Source organism: Oryctolagus cuniculus, chromosome 17 (genome assembly GCF_964237555.1).
Source record: "Oryctolagus cuniculus chromosome 17, mOryCun1.1, whole genome shotgun sequence".
NCBI lineage: Eukaryota > Metazoa > Chordata > Mammalia > Lagomorpha > Leporidae > Oryctolagus > Oryctolagus cuniculus.
The window spans coordinates 58,070,570-58,094,854 of record NC_091448.1 but is presented as its reverse complement, the minus strand read 5'-3'; the positions used below and the strand labels follow the sequence as shown (position 1 = coordinate 58,094,854).

General features: G+C 42.7%; 1 protein-coding gene across 1 annotated transcript in view; it reads right to left on the bottom strand.

Moving 5' to 3' along the window:
- Window positions 1–24,285, bottom strand: part of COX10 (cytochrome c oxidase assembly factor heme A:farnesyltransferase COX10) — a 146,690-nt gene that overhangs the window by 99,961 nt on the left and 22,444 nt on the right. The window contains exon 4 of the mRNA XM_002718961.5: window positions 6,047–6,171. Within this exon, the coding sequence (XP_002719007.2) occupies window positions 6,047–6,171 (125 nt within the window). The remainder of the gene's footprint in view (window positions 1–6,046; window positions 6,172–24,285) is intronic.

Genomic DNA, 24,285 nt, shown 5'->3' with positions numbered 1-24,285 from the left:
AATGGAAATACTATTGTCTGGAATAGCAAAAGCAATCTTCAGGATAGCAAAGGGAACAGGAGGCATCACACTATCTAACTTTAAAATATATTACAAAGTTGTTATAACAGTATGGTGTCAGCATAAAAACACATACACAGACCAGTGAACAGAACAGAGACCCTAAAAGGAAACTCACACAATGACAGCTAAGTGATCTTTGACAAACACGTTGAAGAGCACACACTGGAAAAAAGGACAGTCTTTTCAATAAACGGTGCTGGGAAAATTGGATGTTTAAATGCAAAAGAGTGAAGCTAGACCCCTATCTCCCACCATGAACAAAATTCAACCTAGAAAGGATGAAAGACCTCAATGTAAGACATGAAGCTATTAAACTACTAGAAGAAAACATAGAAGAAATAGAATGTGCAAGCAGTTTTTAAGACCTCAAAAGGACAGGAAACAAAACCAGAAATGGACAAATGGAATTCCTTCAATAAACAGCTAGTGCACAGCAGAGGAAGCAATCAAAAGAATGGAGAGACAACCTACAGAATAGGAGAAGATCAGAACATATCAGGAATTCAAGTCAATAGTATAAACATCAAATGATCCAATTTTAAAAATAGGTAGTGGATTTAGATAAACATTTCTCAAAGGAAGACATACAAATGGTCAACAGGTACATAAAAAGAAAAAATGTTCAGAATCACGCCTCATCAGGAAAATACAGATCAAAAGCACAATGATTTGTTACCTCACACCAGCTAGACTGGCAAGATAATCAAGGCAAATGATAACAAGTGCCGGTGCAGGGAATGTAAATTAGTTCACTGCTTGTGAGAAACAGGACGGAGATGCCTCCAAAAGCTGAAAATGGAGCTACCCTACGACCCAGCAATCAACACACTGGGTATACAGGCAAGGGACAGGGCATCAAGTCTGAAGACAGATCTACACCCCCAAGTTTTCTGCACATCATTCACGAGAGCCAAGGAATGGGAACATCCCTAGTGTGCGCCCACACATACATGGCCGGAGAAAATGGGGTGCACGTACACAAGGGAATGTTCTCCAGCCATAACGAAGGATGGGATCTTGTCATTCCCAACACCACAGATGGAACCACAGGTCATCATGCTGTGTCAGTCAGGCAAAGAAAGACAGGCAACACATGACCTGGAGTTTAAATGGGGAAAAAAAAAAGGGAGTAAGGCAATACTCCTTGTACTACTTCCTAATTTTTGCTCTGTAAATTCAGAACTAAACTGAAGTAAAACACTTATCCTAAAAAAACCTGTGGAATCTAAAGATAAGGAGTTCAAGTGGAACAGCGGTTACTGCAGGCTGGGGAGAACAGGAGGCAGGGAGGCTGGGGAAGGGTTTGGTACAGTCAGAAGAGAGGCGCTCCGGCGTTCCGTAATGCACCATGTTTTTCTCTAACGACAGTAATGAGAAAAATTAGAAGAGAGGGTTTTGAATATTTTCACAATAAAGAAACATTAAATGCTTGAGGAGACAGGTGGTCGCCTCTCAGGAACACCACAGAGTGCACCTGTGTATCAAAACATCACACGGTGCCCCATAAAAGTGCCCTTTTTATTTGTCAGTTTCAAATAAAAAACTTTTTAAAATGTTAGTGCTATTTTTGCTTATCTACATTTTTCTCACTGGTGTGCAATGAAAATATTTCTATAATAACTTTTTTTCACTGTTGCTTTTTAAAAGAATAATTCAGGGCAGGTGTTTGGCATGGCAGTTAAGACCCAACTTGGACACCACATCCCACACAGGAGGGGAGTATGTTCCAAGACCTCCAGTGGCGGCCTGAAACCATGGTTAGTATGTAACCATATACATATTATGTTTTTGCTATACAGGCATACCTCAGACTGGGGCTGGAGAACTACTGTATATGTAGCATAAGTAAAATAATCCCAATTACAGCCTGTTATTCTAACATCATGTTAAATACACAAAATAGTTGTGATAAGTTCCTGACAATACTCATCTTTTTCTAATTCTGAATTAATTCCACTGGAATTTATTCAACTATTTAGTTTGTCGCTTGTTTCCTAAGATTTGGTCAGTGAAAACCATCCATAACATTTTATCTTTCAGTCGTTAAATTAAAAACATTTTATGGATAGCTTTCATCCTTTGATGTAATACTCGCTTGAAAGCTACACTGTGGTTTCGAATGAAGCATGTATATATATTAAAAAACATGTATGTAATTTCTTTTAACATTTTAACGCTAGTGGTTTCTTATACATCTCTTTATGCACTCACTAGTCACTGCTCCATAAATCAGAAGCTGAATCTCATTTTCTCTTCTTAAAACAAATGTGGAAATTGCTTTCCAAAGCTTTATTTTTTTTCTACTTTCACAGAAAGATCACAGAAAAAGGGTACAAAGAAGAAGCTCAGAACTAAATGAGTAACAGCTCAAAGAAAAGTATTTTTAAAAAACTTCATATATAAAACCTTATTTGAAGCCTTTTATGAACACAAAAGGAAATTTTTCTTCCTACAGAACCCCATTAGAAGCTGAAGTATGTTTGTATAGACCGGCTGCATGTGTGCGTTCTGAACACCAATTGTCTACAACAGGAAAAAGCAGTCTGCTCTCATTCTTTGCTAAGGACTACTTCTTCACCTGTCTGCTGTTAAAAAACTCAAAGTAAATCCTTGTTGCCCAGCATTCTTGGTTCTGCTTATTCTATTTATTTAAAGATTTATTTATTTATTTGAAGGCAGAGTTACAGGGAGAGAGAGAGAGAGACAAAGAAAGAGATCTTTTTTTTTTTTTTTTTTTTTTTTTTTTTTTTTTTTTTTTTTTTTTTTTTTGACAGGCAGAGTGGACAGTGAGAGAGAGAGTCAGAGAGAGAAAGGTCTTCCTTTGCCGCTGGTTCACCCTCCAATGGCCGCCGCTGCAGCCGGCGCACCGCGCTGATCCTGGCAGGAGCCAGGAGCCAGGTGCTTTTCCTGGTCTCCCATGGGGTGCAGGGCCCAAGCACCTGGGCCATCCTCCACTGCACTCCCTGGCCATAGCAGAGAGCTGGCCTGGAAGAGGGGCAACCGGGACAGAATCCGGCGCCCCAACCGGGACTAGAACCCGGTTTGCCGGCGCCGCAAGGTGGAGGATTAGCCTATTGAGCCACGGCGCCGGCTCAGAAAGAGATCTTCTATCCACTGGTTTGCTCCCCAAACAGCTGCAACAGTTGGGGCTGGGCTGATCTGAAGCCAAGAGCCAGGAGCTTCTTCCTGGTCTCCCACGTGGATGCAGGAGCCCAGGGACTTGGGCCATCTTCTGCTGCTTCCCTGGGCATATTAGCAGGGGCTGGATCAAAACTGGGACTCAAATCAGCGCCCCTATGGGATGCTGGCTCCACAGATGGCGGTTTTACCAGCCACGCCACAGCGCAGGGCCCTCCTTATTGTATTTAAAAGCGCTAATAGAAATGGCTTCAAGCTCTTTTCGTTTAAGTTTCCAACACCAAAGTAGGCGTTAGGGCACAGCTGGCTAAGCTGCCTTTTGGGACACCCACATCCCATACTGGAGTGCTTGGTTCTAATCCCAGCTACTCCACAATTCCAATCCAGCTTCCTGCTAATGCACCTGGAAAGTAGCAGATGATGGCCCAAGTACTTATGTTCCTGCCACCTAATGTGGGACACTCAGATGGAGTTCCTGGCTCCTTGCTTTGGCCTGGCCCACCCTTGGCTGTTGCAGCGTTCTGGGGGGTGAACCAGTGGATGGAAGCTCTCTCTATGTATTCTCTCTCTTATTCTTCTTTTCAAATAAATAAATGTTAAAATTTAGGAGACTGCCTAATAACACTGGAACAATATTTCCAACCTATTGTTGAAGAAATATTGTAATCTGGGAAGCAGGTGGATACTGTAATAGCACTAGAATTTTGCTATGCTGGGAGTCATTAAGATTTTTTAGGTACTGTTGTGCTTCCAATTGAAGTCAGAGCCCGACCAAGTGAGAGACATAATGTGATGGATGGAAGAAGACAAGAGAAATTCACTGGCACAACAAGCACGGATTAAGAACCAACATCACTGAAGAGGCCTGGAGGGGAACACGACGTGGCCTCCCAGGGGAAGCCGGCAGGGGCAGGTATACGTGCGAGGCAGCACAGTGCTGGAAAACCAATCTGAGAGGGAAACAGTAACAGAAGACACAGACACTGCCACTCCTGGTACCAGAAAGGATCCCATCGCGTATGCTGCGGCTTTCCTCAGTAGTTCTAAAACTTACAGGAGCCACCCCACCCCTACAGCAAATACAGTTCTACAGATTACAAAATCAAGTAGCCATCTAAACATGCAGTCCTTTTAAAATGTCTAAAACCTTGTCCTACGTTCATTTTCTGTTCATTTCTGACTAAATTTAAATCATTCTATTTTTTTCTATCCAGATACTTTCTTGCTATTAATGACAAAATTATTTTCATACCAAATTCTTGAACTACCTCTTCTTTTTTTGGGGGTGGGGGGGCACAGAGGGTGAGAGGGGGAGTAGCTTCAATTCACAACTTTTATCTTTCCTAATACTAGGGATTTCTCACTATTTAATGCTTTTTAGTTTTTTTTTTTTTCTCTTCCACTGAATCCATGTGCTTTTATTCTTGTTTTAAAAGCAAGCAAAATATAGAATGTCCCTGGTTTAACTTCTTGACATAGATCTAGAACTAAATAAATGTGCTAGAAAAAAATTGAAACATAGACTCAATACCAGCAGATAAATCCATTTTGCTTATATTGCATTTTATTCAAATATTCATGAAAATTATGTGCGTGATGAAACCACGACTGCTCTCTTTGCCAAGATATACGGGGAGGGTGGCAAAAGGAACAACTCAGAAAAGACTGGACCGTGATTCACAGAAGGGAACAGTACTTCTGCTAAAGCACTAGGACTACTTTAACCTCACTCTAAGACTGTTTTGCCATTAAAAAATAACAACAAAAACTTATGTGAAATAGATTGATCGGTCCCCAAAGAGCTGATAATACATTATAGAAACACAATGCTCTTTAATCATTATCGAATTAAATTCCCACATTTTGCAGGCTAGCAACTTACAAACGGACTCAGCCAAGCTGTTTTCCTGCTGGTAACTCAAGTTCCTGTTTAAAAACTGTGCCAATTCCTCTTGGGTGTTCTGGGGGTGTAAATGATTTCCCTGAAGTTTTCGCCAAGACCTTCTCACCATCGTATCTTATGAGAAAGCCACAAGGCTACGGCAGAACACAGTGACTAGGCTGGGAAGAAAAACTATTTTGGGGAATGATTTTGATGTTTAAAATAATGAAGGAAAAAAACACACATGAAAATATCATGCTAATTGGTTTTTAATATGATTCTGTATACCAAGTTAGCTATGTACTGAATTATTGATTTTTTTTGAAGATGCATATGCTTGTTTAAGATAAATTCTGCTTCGTATAGTGGTGGCTAAAAATGCAAAGAAATTAAAGAAAGAAAGACCAGCACATGCTATGACAAGATCAGAGGAGTATACTTGATACAGACAAACCCAGACACTACTAAGAACAGAAGGCCACGACAGCTCTGATACATTTTTTTAAAACACAAGGTATCCTAGTCACTGGAAGCCTACGAGAGTATGTCAAAAGGTTTGTGGAAAATGGAATTAAAAGACAGGTTTATTACAGTGCAAAAAAATTATGAAATTCATGTATATGAAAGGTCTTCAAAAAGTTTAGGAAAAAAATAGGTATTATGAAATAAAACTATTCATGAATTTCAAAATTCTTTTGTACCAAAATAAACTTATTCTTTATGTCTATTTTCCACAAGCTTTCTGAAGTCTACTGTACTCTTACCCTGATCATCTCTGAAAACCACTCACCTCCAAAGAAATGACAAATCAGAGATGTAAGTGACAGCGCTCCACAGGATATTCAGTGCTACGAGTTCCCAGTGGTTCCCCATGATGTGACTGGGGAAAGTTTTTAAAGTCTATTACGAGCACCTGGAGAAAAGCGACGATGCTGTGATGCAACAGAGAGGTGAGACACTGACCTGGTTGATGGAGTTGGCAGCGCAGGATGCAAGGCCTGTTCCGAGAGAAGTGAGCAGGAAGCAGGGCCAGTCGAAAGGTCCCGGAGCCAACGCAAAGCCAGCTGAAGTGGTGCTTACAACTAGAGCTGCGACACAGAAACAGGGCAGACACATGGTTACCAGCAAGATTCCCACTGTACAAGCCAGAAAGGTGAGGAACAAACCATCTCCCACATAAACCAACTGGTTACATTCACAGCATAAGCTGTAGGCTAAATCTTCTTTCATTTAAAACAAATTTTCCTTTTTATGATTCTAAAAAAGTGTATGTGTTAATTACAGAAAAATGTTAATTTTAAGTCTATATACTTGCAAGTAAAAAAAAAATAAAAGAAGACAGGCCTTCCATATTCTACCATTTACTTATTCATTCAACAAACATTTACTGAATAGCAAATTCATGATCAGTACTGTGCTAGGTAGTAGGCAACATAAGGGATAAAGATGTAGGAGGTTTTGCTTTTGCTGTTGAGTAGACAGGAGATGACAGATTATTGAACATTAGGTAGCAAATAACAAGGACCCCAATTCAAACTCCAAAGCCTAGTGAGAGGCTTGCCTGTAATAGATGGTGTACGAGTAAGTGATGGTAATCCTATGGCCATCAACAAGGACCAAAGAAAGAGACAAGGTTCTGGGGCTGGTGCTGGGGCCTACCGGGTAAAGTTCCCGCCTGCAGTGCTGCCATCTCATATGGACACCGGTTTGAGTCCCGGCTGCTCCACTTCCAATCCAGCTCTCTGCTATGGCCTGGGAAAGTAGTAGAAGATAGTCCAAGTCCTTGGGCCTCTGCACCTATGTGGGAGACCTGGAAGAAGCTCCTGGATCCTGGCTTCGGATTGGCACAGCTCTGGTTGTTGTGCCCATTTAGGGAGTGAACCAGCGGATGGAAGACCTCTCTCTCTCTCTCTTTCTCTACCTCTCTGTAACTCTTTCAATTAAATAAATAAATCTTAACCAAAAAAAAAAAAAAAAAAAAAAAAAAAAAAAAAAAAAAAGGAGGCAAGGCGCAGGAGCTAAGCCAGGCAACTCTAACATTCACTATAGCTGCTCCTTTTTGGTAGCCCTAGTGCTCTTCTCCTGGGGTCAACAGACTCTAGCAGAACCAGCAATTGTCCAAGGACAGAACTGATATGGCACTGTGGGCGCTGCAGAAACTCCCTGGAAAAAGGGTCACCACTGGTTGAGCTGATCTGGGACAGTGTCAAGAAGATGGCATTGAAACTGCAGCTTCAGGAAAAGGAAGAGGATGGTGGGGCAAGTAACCTGCCAGGTAGCTGCAGGATTCCAAGAACAGGCCCAAAGGGGAGAAGGACCAACGTCAAGCATCTCAAGTGGGTGACATCATCTACTTAGATTCACCAACCAAAAACCTAAGAGGCATCCTGTATCCTCTCCTTTCCCACTCAATGGGAAAAGCACTGTCAGTTCTACCTGTGCCACACATTTCAACCCATCATGACAGCCACCATCTGGTGCAGTGGTTCTCAACCAGAATGGCTTTGTCCCCGGGGACATAGGCAATGTCTAGAGACATTTTCAGATACCACACTTGGGAGGGGAGGGTGCCACTTGTCTTCTAGAGGGAAGAAGCTGGGGATGTTTTTGCATTTGTTTTTTTAAAGATTTATTTTATTTATTTGAAAGGTAAAGTTGGGGAGAGAGGAGAGAAACATTTCTTCCATCCACTGTTCACTCCCCAAATGGTCACAACAACTGCGACTGGGCCAGGCCGAAGCCAGGAGCTGGGAGCTTCATCTGGGTCACCCATGTGGGTTCAGGGGCCCAAACAATTGGGCCATCTTCTGCTGCCTTCCCAGGTACACTAGCAGGGGGCTGGATCGGAAATGGAGCAGCCCATACAGGATGCTGGTGTTGCAGGCAGAGGCTTAACCTTCTACACCATAGCACCAGGCCCTGAGGATGCTTAACACTTCACCTATGGTGCACTGGACTGCATACCCAAGAAAGAATCTTCTGGCCTGTGACGTCAATGGTGCTGAGGCTGAGAAACCCTGATTCAGCACAAGCTGCTACTGCAGGAGCCTCCTCCCTAACTGGTTTCCTTGCTTCCACCTTAGTTTTCTTCAGAGTGATGTTTTTAAAAAGTAAACAGATCGCATCACTTCATGGCTGATGTTACACCTGGAATAAAATGTAAACTCTTTCCCCTGCCCAAAAGCATGTCTCAACCTCTCTTAGGCTCACTCTCTGCTCTCCACAGTCATCTTCTGTTGTTCAAGTTTGCCAAGCTCCTTCTTGCCTCAGGGGCCTTGAACTTTTATTTCCTAGGCCTCTCTCCACGGCTGGCTCTTTCTCTTCTTTCAGATTCTCTCTAAGATATTCATTCTTCTCTTTTTTAAAATTTTTAAATGTATTTGAGAGGCAGAGACAGATGGATAGACCAGAGAGCTTCCCATTTGCTGGATGTCCCCCCTCCACCCCGCTCCATGCCCACAATGGCCAGGTCTGAGCCACGGCAAAGAGAACTCAATCCAGGTCTCCGCTGCAGGAAGCAAAGACTCAACTGTATGAGTATCCCCACTGCCTCCCAGGGCCTGCTCTGGCAAGAAGCTGGAATTGAGAACCAGGCATCAAACTCAAGGTACTCCTATATAGAATGTATCTTTTTTTTTTTTTTTTTAAGATTTATTTATTTATTTGAAAGTCAGTGTTACACAGAGAGAGAAAGAGGGACAGAGAGAGACAGAGGTCTTTCAATTGCTAGTTCACTCCCCAATTAGCTGCAATGGCCAGAGCTGTGCTGATCTGAAGCCAGGAGCCAGGAGCTTCCTCTGGGTTTCCTACATGGGCATAGGGGCCCCAAGGACTTGAGCCATCTTCTACTGCTTTCCCAGGCCATGGCAGAGAGCTGGATCAGAAGTGGAGCAGCTGCGACTCGAACTGGCGCCCATATGCGATGCCAGCACTGCAGGCGATGCTTAACCTGCTACGCCACAGCACCGCCCCCCCACCCCCCGCCCCCCGCCTTTTTTTTTTTTGTTAAGATTTATGCATTTACCCATTTGAAAGAGTCACAGAGAGAGAAAGACAGAGACAGAGAGATTTTCAACCTGCTAATGCACTCCCCGGATGGCTGCAAGGGGTAAAGGTGGGCCACGCTGAGGCCAGGAGTTTCATCCGGGTCTCCTGCGTGGTTGGCAGGGGCCTAGGCACTTGGGCCATCTTCTACTGCTTTCCCAGCATGAGCGCATCAGCAGGCAGCTGGATGGAAACTGGAGTAGCTGGCCCCAAATCTGAGTGTCTTCACCAGCATCTTAACCACTAGGCCAAACAGCTGCCCTTAAGATGTTACTTTTTAGGGAGACCCTTCCTGTCACACCTAGTTACTCAATGGTGTATTATCGTTCTTTTCTTTCCTTCCCAGGCCTTACCACACCCTGGCTCCTCACGGGAATAAAAATCGAGAAGGCAGGAGCCCTGTCTGTCTGGGAGGATCGAGGCCGTATTTTTATCACCACCTCTGTGCCAGGCAGAGAACAGTACTCACGGGAGGAAGAAGGATGGTGGCTGCTGAACTGCAGAACATCAAGCCAAGGGAGTTAAAGAGACATCAAGAAGTTTGTGGGAAATGGAATTAAAGGGCACGGTCATTTCTGGTGCAAAAACTTTTGTTAAATCCATGGGTAGTTATTTCACAATACACATTTTCCATGAACTTTTTGAAGAGCTGTCATATTTTGGTGGTAGGCAGCAGGAAATCACTGTCAGTCCCACTTACGGAAGCAATCCCAAAGTAGAAGTTTAACCTGTAGCAACTTGTGCAACCACTTACAAGGGCTACACTTTGCAGAGAAACAATTTAAGGGGCTATTCTATTAACCTACTGTGAACAAGTGTGGTCAATATGGGAACTGAAGATTTACGAGGGGTTATTTTTGGCTAAGTAAATTGCTAGGACCTGATAACTGAGAGGCTGGAAGACAAAATAAAACCAGAAAAGAATAAGAGGTTAGGTGTTGAGCTTGCGTGACATGGAGAAGAAATCCAAGTCACAGTTACAGAAATCAGGAAATGAGGGGAAGAGGTGGTGAAGCCAGCCAGTCCTAGGACAATGTGCTGTTTCTCCAGAACTGCAGGGCATCTAGGCAGAAATATCCAGGAAGTGGATGAGACTGGAGAGTGGAGCTCTGGAGGCCAAGACAGGAGATGGGAGTGAGACACAAAGTTCTCGAGTCACCTGCCAAGGAAACCACGGCTGACCCTGGGCGCGTGGATGACAGTATCAATGGGCAGCAAGTGCAACGGAAAGTGTGTGAAAAATGCCATTCTTTTATACTCAGAGGAAGGCGAGAATGAGGCAGCGCACATGTCCAGGAACATGAAGTGGCCATACGACGCAGGACAGGAAGGCCCACTACTGACATCAACAAGCGCATGCTAGATAGCCAGTTGTCCTATCTCTCAATCTAGTCTTACTGGTGACATTTTGGTCCCACCATATGTACTGGCCCCTCCCCTACTTATCTACATCAGACTCAGGTTCCTTGACATCGCATGTATTTCTCTGGTTAGGTTCAATGGCCGTTTGCAAAAATGACTTAAGTCTATGTACTGAGATTGCTATCCAGAACACAAGTCTCTAGAAAGCATGTACCTTGGGCAAGAGGTCCTGCCTTGAACTCAGGGCTTCCCCAATGTGGTGTACATTCAAACCTCCCAGGGGAAGACTTACCTCCAGAGAAGCGGGGATGTGCACAAATCTAAGCAGACAGAAGAGCCAGGTTCAGAAATGAAGATGCACGTTGGGACAGAAATTACAGAAGATCAGCAGCAGACGGCAAACAGGAGGCTGATCAGAAGTCATGGTGGCCCACATGTCCAGGAGACAAGCAGGGAGGAAGAGACAGGGAATGCTCCGAGGCCAGAAGCCAGGCACTGCCTCATCTCATGTCCCCTCTGCTTGACAGATGGCCTGCCCTGGTCCAGATGTGGCTCTACAAGTCACAGCACAAGCAGCGTGGGCAAGGTACCGAGGAGCGGCGACTGACCAAAGGCAGCTGGGGATGGCAACTGAAGAGAGACAACATCCTGGCAGAAACTGTTAGCGCTCCAATTCTGTAGTGACTCATGCCCCAAAGAAAACGCCATGGCGACTCCAGGCTTTCAGAAACTGCAGCCGCAGGTACACCCTACCCAGCTGCCAAGAGGGGAAAACCTCTCGAGTGACAGTCCGGCTAGCTTCACCTACACACCCTCAATGACCACCACGAGAGGCACCATTTTTAGGAAAAGCGAACAACAAAGCTCCCTGCAGGATACTCCAACAGCACCTTTCTTTTTTTTTTTTTTTTTTTTTTATTTTTGACAGGCAGAGTGGACAGTGAGAGAGAGAGACAGAGAGAAAGGTCTTCCTTTTGCCGTTGTTTCACCCTCCAATGGCCGCCGTGGCCGGCGCGCTGCGGCCGGCGCACCGCGCTGATCCGATGGCAGGAGCCAGGAGCCAGGTGCTTTTCCTGGTCTCCCATGGGGTGCAGGGCCCAAGCACCTGGGCCATCCTCCACTGCACTCCCTGGCCACAGCAGAGAGCTGGCCTGGAAGAGGGGCAACCGGGACAGAATCCGGCGCCCCGACCGGGACTAGAACCCGGTGTGCCGGCGCCGCTAGGCGGAGGATTAGCCTAGTGAGCCGCGGCGCCGGCTCCAACAGCACCTTTCTGTGAGGACGGTTTTCCTTTCTTCACAGCTGTCACAGCAGAAACTGTGAGAAGCTCGAGAACAGGCTGGTGTCCAGGAACCAGGGTCCTAAGTGGTTCTCCAGGTAGTTAGGCGAGTCCTCCCTTACTGCAGACAAGCCAGGGCTGGAGGAAAGAGCCCTAGCACCCAGCCTACCTCTCTGTTGTATTGGAGGCTTTCTATCCTGTGGGAAGAAAGGTAAGTGCTATTGATGGGAGAGTTTGAGGGACGAGACAGTAAACTGCTTCTATCCACAGAGAAAATCAGTCAGAATGATCCTCGACATATTTTAAGGTCTTGAACCCAGTGTCAAAAGTAGACGACTTATAAACCCCTGCAGGGGGTTAAAAGAAAAGCCACTATATGGCCGGCGCCGCAGATCACTAGGCTAATCCTCCACCTGCGGACGAGGTTCTAGTCCCGGTTGGGGCGCCGGATTCTGTCCCGGTTGCTCCTCTTCCAGTCCAGCTCTCTGCTGTGGCCCGGGAGTATGGTGGAGGATGGCCCAGGTGCTTGGGCCCTGCACCTGCATGGGAGACCAGGAAAAGCACCTGGCTCCTGGCTTTGGATTGGTACAGCGCGCCGTCCATGGCAGCCATTTTGGGGGGTGAACCAATGGAAGGAAGACCTTTCTCTGTCTCTTTCTAACTCTGCCTGTCAAAAAAAAAAAAAAAAAAAAAGCCACTATAACTTCCTCAGTATAGAATCTGTGAATCTGGTGGCACCAAAAATCAAGAGCCACTTTAGATATCTCTAAATATCCAGGCCAACATTTTGTATTGTGTTCTACACAGAAATTTTTTTAAAAAGTCAATCACCATCATAACGAACAAGGCAGCATCATAATCACTGAGCTGTCAAAGTAAGAAATGTGCTAAAAACAAAATCTGTTTTGTGCAAAACTAAAAGGGCTACATGGCGGCACAAAAGCAAAAGTGTGAATCACAGAAGGAGGTATTTTGCTACTGTTTTTATTCCCACCAGAGCCTGGCACATACATTTTTCTGAATGATAGGGTCTACTGAGGGATTGAGAAGAGACAGAAAGTGATTTGCAAAACAACTGACAAAGGGAAAAGGCCCATGTTCTAGAAAGACTTAACAATGACTAAATTTGCAAAATGGAAACACTGCCCAACTTCAAACATGTAAAAATTATAGATGGCAATGCAGATAAAAATGATAGCAACTATTATTATTATTGAGGAAGAAATCTGATTTTTGTCATACATTGCTAAAAGAGATCAAAAGCTAACAAAGAATGTATTTATACTTACTTTATCAAAGCAATTAATTTAAAAGAGAAAGGCAGAGAGGGGTTGATAAATTGTACAACTAAAATTGACCAAAGCAATATTCTCATACAACACTGCCACAACTGTAATTAAACTTTTCATTGATTTCCTGAGATTCATTACACGGAACCATTTTGCAACACCAGGATCTCATTAAAAGTGAATGTAATACATTCTTTCATTAATAACACTTGAAATTATATTTTATTTGGTAAGCTCATATTCTGTCCTTTCACAAATAAACATAAAATCAATGCTGCCAGCCAGGCATGACCCACCCAATAGAGGCTTGGAGGGACAGCTCTGCAGGCCCAGGGATGCCTCTGGGAGCCCAAGGCAGAGGACTGCCCTCAGCCCAATGGGCCTTGACCCATCCTGCTCCTGGGCAGGTGCAGCCAAATAGCCCCAGGCTCCTCCATGAGAAGAGCTCCAACAGCAGCCTTCATTAAATGCAGCCCGGACCCCTCAGCCCAAAAGCTCTGTCCATCAGCCTCTTCTGAACCACCAGCCTGACCTGAGACTGACCAAGGTTGCCTTCTTCCATGTCCCATAGTTAGCAGGTCTCACCAAATGCTATCTGCTGGCTGTCTGAATTCTCCCAGGGTGAAGTCCCTACTTATGTCAAAATTAATTTTTAAACAATCGCAATCCTATACACCCTGACTGGCCTGGAAGAAGAAGGCCCTGTTGAAAGCTGCCCTTCAGGCCCCATGGCCCATGGGTGGCCACGAGCAGCTAAGAGCAGCAGCTAGAAGGAGAACAGGGACCTCATTCCTGGAGTCGCACAGAAATCTCAACAACCAGTGAGCCTACAGGAGACCTCCAAGTCCTGATGAGAATGACAGCTCCAATCAAGACCATGGTTTGAGCTGCGAAGTTTGTGGTAATTTGCAGCAACAGAAAACTACTATGTGCCATAATTGGGTTGGCAGTTCAGAACGACTAGTCTCAGCAACACAGTGGTGGCAAATGGACTCAGGGAGTCACTCAAAGGCCACGTCAGTGCACTAGGTGGGAAGTGACGAGGGCGGCACAGGATGGCAATGCGTAAGCAGAGTTCCCAGGTATTTCAAAGGTGGCCATACCGGGCTTCATAATGAATAAATACAAGCAGTTACGTCCAAGAAGCTACACATAACTCAGGATCACAGACGTATAGGGCCAAACAGAATTTGGAGTAAGTAGTCTAAAAAAGATGGCTTCTGCAACATTTCAGTGTACACGATCTCCAAGTCTGGTGACAGGCAGTCAGGTCTCCCATGGCAGTCCCTCTGCTCCCTGGGCACTCTGTGTATTCAACAGTCCTCCCTCTAGTCAAGTCAAAACCAGCTTCCTTGAAACACAAGTCAGGCAAGTCAAGCTGTAACACCTGTCCCCGGCACAGCACCCGCGGCAGTGCTTCTTGCCCAGAAGGCTGGAAGGGGAACTGCAGGTCACAGACGGGGGAGCCTGAACTGCGGGGTCGGCAGAAAGAGCCCTGGTGCACATATACTATTACTTTTGTGACAAAGAAGGATTTGTCACACAAAAACCAAACTGAGGCTTCAGTCTTCCTAGTTCTAACCTCACAGGGCACTTCCCAGGGGAGCAACAACTCACTTAGATGGTTTTGCATTTTCCAACATGTATGAGATTTTCTTGGAGAAGTAGCTTTATCAAGGTATTTAAAAAATTATTTTTGCTTATTTAAAAAAATTTTTATTTGAGATATGCAGAGAGAGAGAGAGAGAGAGAGAGAGAGAGCACAACAGGAAGAGAGTGCTCATCTGCTGGTTTACTCTCCAAATGGCTTCAATGGCCAGAGGCTGGGCTGGGTGTCATGAACACAACCCAGATCTCCAAGTGGGTGGTAGGAACCCAATTATTTGATTTATCATCGCTGCTCCCAAAGATGTGCATTGGCAGGAAGCTGGAGTCAGGAGCCAGAGCCAGGAATCCAACCCAGGCATTCTGATGTGGGATACAAGCATTTTAACCTCTAGGCTAACTGCCTACTCCAAGATATTTTTTTAAAAAGGTTGATTACTTAGAGAACTGTTGGCCTTTGAACATAAGTGCTGATGATAATTGATGCTCTTAATTTTCTAAGATCATCAATTTAAAAATAACCGTAAGGATTGTATTAAAAAATGAGTCACCTACATGCAGCTTTCTCATTATCTGTCTCATAACGCCTCACTATTTTTTACCACCAGTCCCAAAATAATTAAATGAAAAGCAAAACTCCAATAAATCAATTTAGATAATTATCAATTGTGATAAAAGATTCGGTGGAAAGATTGAAACTACTGGCTAAATGAGATTTTGAGATTCTCTATAGATTTCAAATTACCCGTATGACCTATTCTAGCTCATTATCCTAGATGGCAGATACCATGCAATATTGTAAACAAGTCACTCTTGCTGCCCACCTGTCTCTCCAGGATGCTTTTCATTCCAGGAGCAAAGGGACTTGTGCCTCACCCACCAAACTCTGGGCAAGAGTCAGGTGCGGACAAATGTTACAGTGGTGGCAAGGTAAGGATTTTATCCAAATATGTGAGGAAAAGGATTATTTTTTTTAATTTCATATCACTGCTTTATTTTTTTTCTTGAGGACCACAGATGTGACATTGACAAGGATGGGAGGTTTGCTTATATGTGTGTCTAAGCAACACAGTAACTTTCTGTCAACAGATCTCAAACTACAAAACAATATGTTAATTCAGAGGCGGGAAATAAGAATTTTTGATTCTCAAATGAGACTGTGGTTCTTATTAAATGACTGTGACTCTGGGCAGTCACTGTGGGAGGCTCCACACCATCAGGACTCCCTGGTTACCGGGTGAGGGACATTGCTGGGGAATCTGAGCTTACACTGAGGACTGCACAGATCCTTTGTGTGGTCCTTGTGGTAGAGTGGACGAATAATATACCCACTGGGGCTAGTGCCCAGGCACTGGTCTCCTTCAAGAAGAAGGGCTCAGCTGAGTCTATACCAAAAGACAAGAATCCTTCCCTTTGAAAAGGAGATTTAACAGGACAAACCAGGGTGTTTCACCTCAGACACACTCTCCACCCTGCAGTACAGAGCTCCTTGGCCACACCCACCACATTAGGTATTCCCTGAAAGCAGACACTCCACTAATCCACACATAATCCAAAGATAAAGGCTCCATAAAGAAGAAACCATCAAGTATCTCCACAAACCACAAATGCCGAATAACAAACGTACCAATTCAAGAAACAAGAATAAAGAAGGCAATATGATGCCCCCAAAAGAACACAATACCTCAATACTAGATTGTGAAGATGATGAGATTGAAGAAATGCCAGAAATGGAATTCAAAAAACTGATCATAAGATTAATAAGAAGTAATCAGAAGCAAATGCACAAATTAATGAAATCCACATGACATGAAAGAAAATTTCTCCCACAAAATTGAGATCTTAAAGAGAAATCAAATGAAATCTTAGAAATAAAGAATTTAACATAACAAATAAAAAATGAAGTATAAAGCCTTAACAACAGAATCGGTGAAGCAGAAGAAAGAATATCTGAGTTAGAAGACAAAGCACAGGAGACTAAAAACAACATGCTCCTGAATGAACAATGGGTCACAGGATAAATCAAATAATTGCTGGAAACAAATAAAGATGACAACACAACCTATCAAAACTTATGGGATACAGCAAAAGCAGTGTTAAGAGGAAAGTTTATAGCAACTGGTGCCTACATCGATAAATTGGAAAGGCACCAAATAAATCAGCTATCAATGCATCTCAAGGATCTAGAAAAACAACAGCAAACCAAACTCAAAACTAGTAGGAGAAAAGAAAAAATTAAAACTAAATAAGACTAGTCCCAGTCGGGGCGCCGGATTCTGTCCCGGTTGCCCCTCTTCCAGGCCAGTTCTCTGCTGTGGCCCGGGAGTGCAGTGGAGGATGGCCCAAGTGCTTGGGCCCTGCACCCACATGGGAGACCAGGAGAAGCACCTGGCTCCTGGCTTCGGATCAGCGCGGTGCGCTGGCCGCAGTGCGCTGGCCGCGGCGGCCATTGGAGGGTGAACCAACGGCAAAAGGAAGACCTTTCTCTCTGTCTCTCTCACTGTCCACTCTGCCTGTCAAAAAACAAAACAAAACAAAACAAAACAAAAAAAAAAACCACTAAGGAAGAAATCAACAAAATTGAAACAAAAAAACACAAAAGATAAGCAAAACAAAGAGCTGTTTTTTTGAAAAAAGTAAACACAATTGGCACACTGGCCCAACTAACCAAAAAAAAAAAAAGGAGAGAGAAGACCCAAATCAACAAAACTAGAGATGAAAAAGGAAATCTGACAAAAGACACCACCGAAATAGAATCATCAGAAATCACTACAAAGAAAACCATATGCCAACAAACTGGGAAACCTAGAAGAAATGGATAGATTCTTGGACACATAAAACCTACCTAAATTGCGCCATGAAGACATAGAAAACCTAAACAGACGCATTACCAAGACGGAAACTGAATCAGTAATAAAGACCCTCCCAACAAACAAAAGCCCACAACTGGATGGTTTCACTGCTGAATTCTACCAGACTAACTCCAACACTTCTCAAATTATTCAAAACACTTAAAAAGGAGGGAATCCTCCCAAATTCTTTCTATGAAGCCAGCATCACCTTAATTGCTAAACCCAGAAAAGATACAACAGAGAAAGAGAACTACAGACTAATTTCCTTGATGAACAGAGATGCAAAAATCCTCACAAAATTCTAGCCAATCGAATCCAACAACACATCAGAAAGCTCATTCACCCAGACCAAGTGGGATTTATTCCTGGTATGCAGGGATGGGTGAACATTCGCAAATCAATCAAAATGATACATCACATTAACAAACTGAAGAACAAGAACCATGATTACCTCAACAGATGCAGAGAAAACATTTGATAAAATACAATACGTTTTCATGATGAAAACTCTAAGCAAATTGGGTTTAAAAGGAACATTCCTCAACACAATCAAGGCAATTTATGACAAACCTACTGCCAGCGTCCTACTGAATGGAGAAAAATTGGAAGCATTCCCACTGAGATCCAGAATCAGACAAAGATGCCTATTCCTACCACTGCTATTCAATATAGTCCTGGAGGTTTTTCACAGAGCCATTAGGAAGAAAAATAAATCAAAGGGATACAAATTGGGAAAGAGGAAGTCAAACTACTCCTATTTGTAGATGACATGATTCTATATAAAGGGAATCCAAAAGACCACCAAGACTATTGGAACTCATAGAATAGTTTGGTAAAGTAGCAGGATATAAAATCAATACAGAAAGAGCAACAGTCTTTGTATACACAGACTATACCATGGCTGAGAAAGAACTTCTAAGATCAATCCCATTCACAATAGCTACAAAAAAAATCAAGTATCTTGGAATAAATTTAACCAAGGATGTAAAAAAAAAAAAAAACCTACGATGAGAATTACAAAACATTAAAGAAAGAAATAGAAGAATATACAAAAAAATGGAAAAAATCTTCCATATCCATGGATTGGAAGAATCAAGATAATCAAAATGTCCATTTTTCCAAAAGCAATTTACAGATTCAGTGTAACACCAATCAAAATACCAAAGACATTCTTCTCAGACCTGAAAAAATGATGCTGAAATTCATATGGAAAAACAGTAGACCTTGAATAGCTAAAGCATCTTATACAACAAAAACAAAGCTGGAGGCATCACATTACCAGATTTTAAGACATACTACAAGGCAGTTATAATCAAAACAGCCTGGTACTGGTACAAAAACAGATGGACAGGTCAACGGAAAAGAACAGAAACACCTGAAATCAATCCAATCATCTACAACCAACTTATATTTGACCAAAGAGCTAAAACCAATCCCTGGAGCAAGGACAGTCTCTTCAACACATGGTGCTGGGAAAACTGGATTTCTGCATTCAGACGTACGAAGCAGGACCCCAACCTTACACCTTACACAAAAATCAATTCAAAATGGATTAAGGATCTAAATCTACAACCTGATACCATCAAATTCTTAGAGAACACCAGAGAAACCCTGCAAAAGATATTGGCACAGGCAAAGAGTTCTTGGAAAAGACCACAGAGGCACAGGCAATCAAAGCCAAAATTAACATACGGAATTACATCAAACTGAGAAGCTTCTATACTGCAAAAGAAACACTCAGGAAAGTGAAGAGGCAACCAACAGAATGGGTGAAATTAACTGCAAACTATACAAGTGAGAAGGGATTAATAACCAGAATATATAAAGAGATCAAGAAACTCCACAACAACAAAACAAACAATCTGGTTATGAAATGGGCAAAGGACTTAAACTGACATTTTTCAAAAGAGGAAATCCAAATGGCCAACAGACACATAAAAAAAAATATTCAGGATTAGTAGTTGTCAGGGGAATGCAATGAGGTTTCACCTCACCCCAGTTAGAATGGCTTTCATTCAGAAACCAACAAACAACAAATGCTGAAAAGCATGTGGGGAAAAAAGATACCCTAATCCACTGTTGGTGAGAATGTAAACTGGTAAAATCACTGTGGAAGACAGTTTGGAGATACCTCACAAATATGAATATAGACCTACCATATGACACAGCCTCCCCCATCCTGGGAATTTACATAGGGAAATGAAATCAGCAAATAAAAAGAGTTATCTGCACCCCCATGTTTATTGCAGCTCAATTCACAACAGCTATGACATGGAATCAACCTAAATGCCCAACAACTGAGGACTAGATAAAAAAATTATGGGATATGTACTCTATGGAATACTACACAGTGGTAATAAAAATGAAATCCAGTCATTTGCAACAAAATGGATAAATATGGAAAACATCATACTTAGCCAGTCCCAAGGGACAAACACCATTTGTTCTCTTTGATCTGTGATAACTAATAGAGCACTTTTTTTTTTTTTTTTGGTCTTTTCTTCATACTATTTGTTGAATTCTTTACTTAACATAGAGTTAATCATATGTGTATAAAGTCAATTGCGGGTGGATCTCAGTTAAAAAATAAGAGTGGGAATATGTGAGGGAGGAGGAAGTTTGTAACTGTAAAGCTGTATAGTTCTGCTTACATTCCTATGGACTTATTTCTAAGAGTAAGTTTCAAAACTTGCCATGGGACCCCAAATCCCATTAAGCTAGGTGGTAAAAATGCCATCTTAAGTGTTAAAGTGACCATATTAAGTGTTAAAGTGATGATATACATAGGATTAAGTGTTAAAAGCATCATACAAATATGATCAAAATCTGGTAATAATAATAGAATTAAAAATGAGAGAATGTTCCAACATAGGAAGCAGTCCACATAGCAATATCACAGAATGACAATTGCTTTAAATAGCACTCTTACCTCAGAATCAGCCCTTAAGGCATTTTAGTATGGCTGAAAAACCCACGAGAGCATTTCAAGCATGAAAAGCCAAGACATTGTGGCAAAAAATGTCCTACATGAAGGATCTCTGTGAGAAAGATCCTAGTGGAAAGAAGTGGTCATCAAAGAAGGATGTGCTTTTCTCTGAAGGGGAGGAAAGAACTTCCACTTTGCTTATGGCCTTGTCTAAATACTGACAGAGATTGTGGATTCAAAGGGCTTCCATAGCCTTGGTAGCTCCTGTCAAGAGCCTCAGGTGATCACTGGTGTCATACATAAGAGTGTTCATTGTTAAATTAACAACAGGAGTCACTGTGCACTTATTTCCCATGCAGGACTCTGTCCTCAATGAGTTTTATTATTAGAGTTAATTGTAAAACTTGTTCTCAGTTTGTGTGTGTGCAAATTGTTGAAATCTTTACTTAGAATAGAGTTCATCTTCTGTGTATAAAGTTAACTGAAAATGAATCTTAATGGAGAATGGGACGGGGACTGGGAATGGGAAATGGAGGAGGAGGTGGGGTGGGAGGGCAGATATGGTGGGAAGAATTACTATATTCCTAAAGTTGTACTTATGAAATTTATACTCATTAAATAAGAGGTTTCTTTGAGGAAAAAAATAAATGACTGTTCCTACAGCTTCCATTCACTATCTTCATGTTTAGCAACACCTTAAGCTTCCAATGGTGGAGTATGTAATTGAAGAGTGTTTTTTAGGTGTCACAGCTTGGCAGCATCCTGTGAACTTCCTAATACAGTCATTTTACCAACACAAATATCAAAGAAAGTGGTAATTCTCATGCTTACTGTTCAGTTCAGATGAAATGTTAAATGATGAGAGACAGAGTTATTTTTTCTCAGCCACATTAAAGGATATCAATCAGGGGTAAACAATTACAAACCATAATCGCTTTCGGTTAAAAGACAAGACTTTTTTAATAGAGGTGTTTTTTTTTTTTTGTTTTTTTTTAAACAACACAGCTGCAGAACTAAGAACTTGTTAGGCAGAGCTTCCTGTTTTTCTTTCTTTAATTCATATACTTAATGGCCAATGTTGGTTTGAACATTCCAGGACCAAATTAAATCTCCTAACTTCAGATTTACTAAGCAGCACTGTTACCAAAACGAAACCCTGAAGTGTGGTTACCAAAGCAAATCATCAGGAAACATTTGGTTTGCATTTATAGTTCCATTCAGAAAAAAGGATATGAAGTGTCTGATGAGGCTGGGGAGAAATAGATACATAAAAGCTGTTTATAAAATTAAGCTAAGTGTGCAACACTGAGTGAGATCCTAAGACTGTTTTTCAACTAGTTTTATCTTGAGTCAAGAGTCGTTTCTACTTTTTCAAAAATTATTTTAAGTTTCTCCCTTCTCAATAAAACATTTCCTCTCTACATATGTGATATACTAAATAACTAACACTCTACAACCTTTCTAATTAACTATAAATTTTTTCCATAAAATATATGCTGTTTAAACCAAAACTGATGCATGCAACTGAAACTTTTTAGAGTGGAAACACATCTTCAAATACGACTTTTTATTGAGCTGTGACAATATGACAGTGAAGCTTTAACTCAGTTTCTCATCAACATAGTGCATGTGACTGTCCAGAGAGCAGATAACTTACAAGATACATATTTAAGGAATGAAGATTCTTCAGGTATCACTCTGATTTCGCCACTATTTAGTGTTTATCTACATTTGATTATTTCCACAGCACAAGTTACAGGTTGGTAAAATGCATCTAGTCACTTGTTCTTTTTCATCTGAACCTAACTGCACATTTATGAAAATGTATCGTTAATTTCTTATTCTCTGGGAATTTTCATTTACTCATATTCATTAGCTATGCAACAATGTTGACTACACCTTTATTCTAAACATTCAAGAGGATTTTCCAGCCAGAACATCTTTCGGAAATAATTCTCAGATGACTAGCTGGAAGGATTCCTTTCCTGGTACTGCTGTCTCTTTAAGTGAAACTGAAAAATCAATAGTCATTTGCCACGTCTAATAGTGATCCATTGATAACACTTATGCTCACTACTTATCTGAAAACAAATTTTCTTAATTGGAGAATACATCGTGTAGAACAAAGCAAAGTCTTTGAAGGGTCCCCCTGAGCTTCGGGGAGGGTACAGTTTTCACACATTTGGTGACCTTAAAGAAAAACTCTTCAATCCTCCACCATCATGCTGAGAACCCGACAAAGCAGCAGATTACAAATCCACTGTGAAAAGCAGACCAAGGCACAGCAGCCTCAGGTCACTCGGTTGGGATGTAAAACTTCCAGTTAGCACTAAGCAGTGAACTCCTATGGTACAGTAAAATAATTACTTATCATTCAAAAGCTAAGCTCTTCACAGTTCCGCAAATGGTAGCGGTGGAGTTCCACTATGCTTTTCCCCCCACGGAACGAGCTCTGTTATTTAAGCACCCAGTACGTGCGAGGCACTGAGCTAGGCGATGGGAATGCAACAGGAGAACTGTGGTCGGTCCCTGCCCGCTGGGGCTTCCACCCAAGCAGAGGCTCCGACAAGCCGGCAGGCCTTAACTGCAGCAGGTGACAGCGGCCCAGCAGGTGGAGGCAAGACTTCTGGGAAGGATACAGAAGGCTTTCCAGCCAAAAGTGAGGCCACAGCTTGAAGGATGACGAGGAGTCAGCCTGGCGGAGAGGGAAGAAGGTGAGGCGTGAGCCTCAGATGGAGGGAAAGAGGGAGCCCACAGCCACCCATAGGGTCAGACTGTTCCCAAGAAACTGCCAGTCCCCACCTACAGATAAAACCTGCCAGGGGTACATAAGGACAAAAACGCATAGCCGTATCTTTTAAATTTTTATTCATTTACTAATTTGAATGGCAGAGAGAGAGTGAAAGAGAGTGCTCCTATTTGCTTGTTCACTCCCCAAATACCCATGATGGCTGAGGCTGGGTCAAACCAAAGCTGGGAGCCAGGAATCAATCCAAGTCTCCCACGTGGGTGACAGTGACATAATCACTTGAGCCACCTCCTGTTGCCTCCCAGTGTACACGTGAGTAGGAAGCTGCAACTGGGAGCAGAGTTAGGAGTGGAACCCAGGCACTCTGGTCTGAGAGGCAGGCATCTGGACACTAGGCTCAATGCCTACCCCTCTGTGCATTTTTTTAAAGCTCACTGGCAGGTCAGCATTCCTCTTTTCTTTCTTAACCTTCAAATTCACTATATCTTCATTCGTACCCTCCCAATACACTGTTCCGTCTTATTTTTTTCAAAAAGTTATTAGTGCAGTTAAAACTTTACTTTGCATTTTTAAGAAAGGTTGAGCTGAAAGGCCTTTCTGGTATTTAAAGAGACCACCTCTTTACATTCTTTTGTAATTCACTTCTGTAAAGTGGCTCCTTCCTGAATCTCAATATGTGAGATGCTGCCTTGCTTTGCTCTGAACTGAAATCAAGCCCTTGGTTATACCCAAAAGGATAATTAAGCACCGGGACAGGTCTGGCCTCCAGGCTGAGAAGCAATGGTTTGCACCCTGTAGGTGCTTCAGATAACCCGCCCTCCACACGGTACAGGGAGACGTGCTGGGCCTTCTGGAATCTCAGGGGACCCCAAGGTGTCAGGCTGCCAGTGACATCAACCACTCATGGGGGAGTGAGAACCCAGATCACCTGGGCCAGCAGGAAGTTGGGGAGTGTCCGCTTGCCCTGAGAAAAGGGACACAAGGTCACTTGCTGAGAGTGTGAAAACGCGAGGACAGAGGAGGGTGCTCGAGGGCTCTCCAGATGGCAAGAGTCGCTTTTTAAGGTGTGTCTGGGAACCATGGGTAGCAGGGTCAC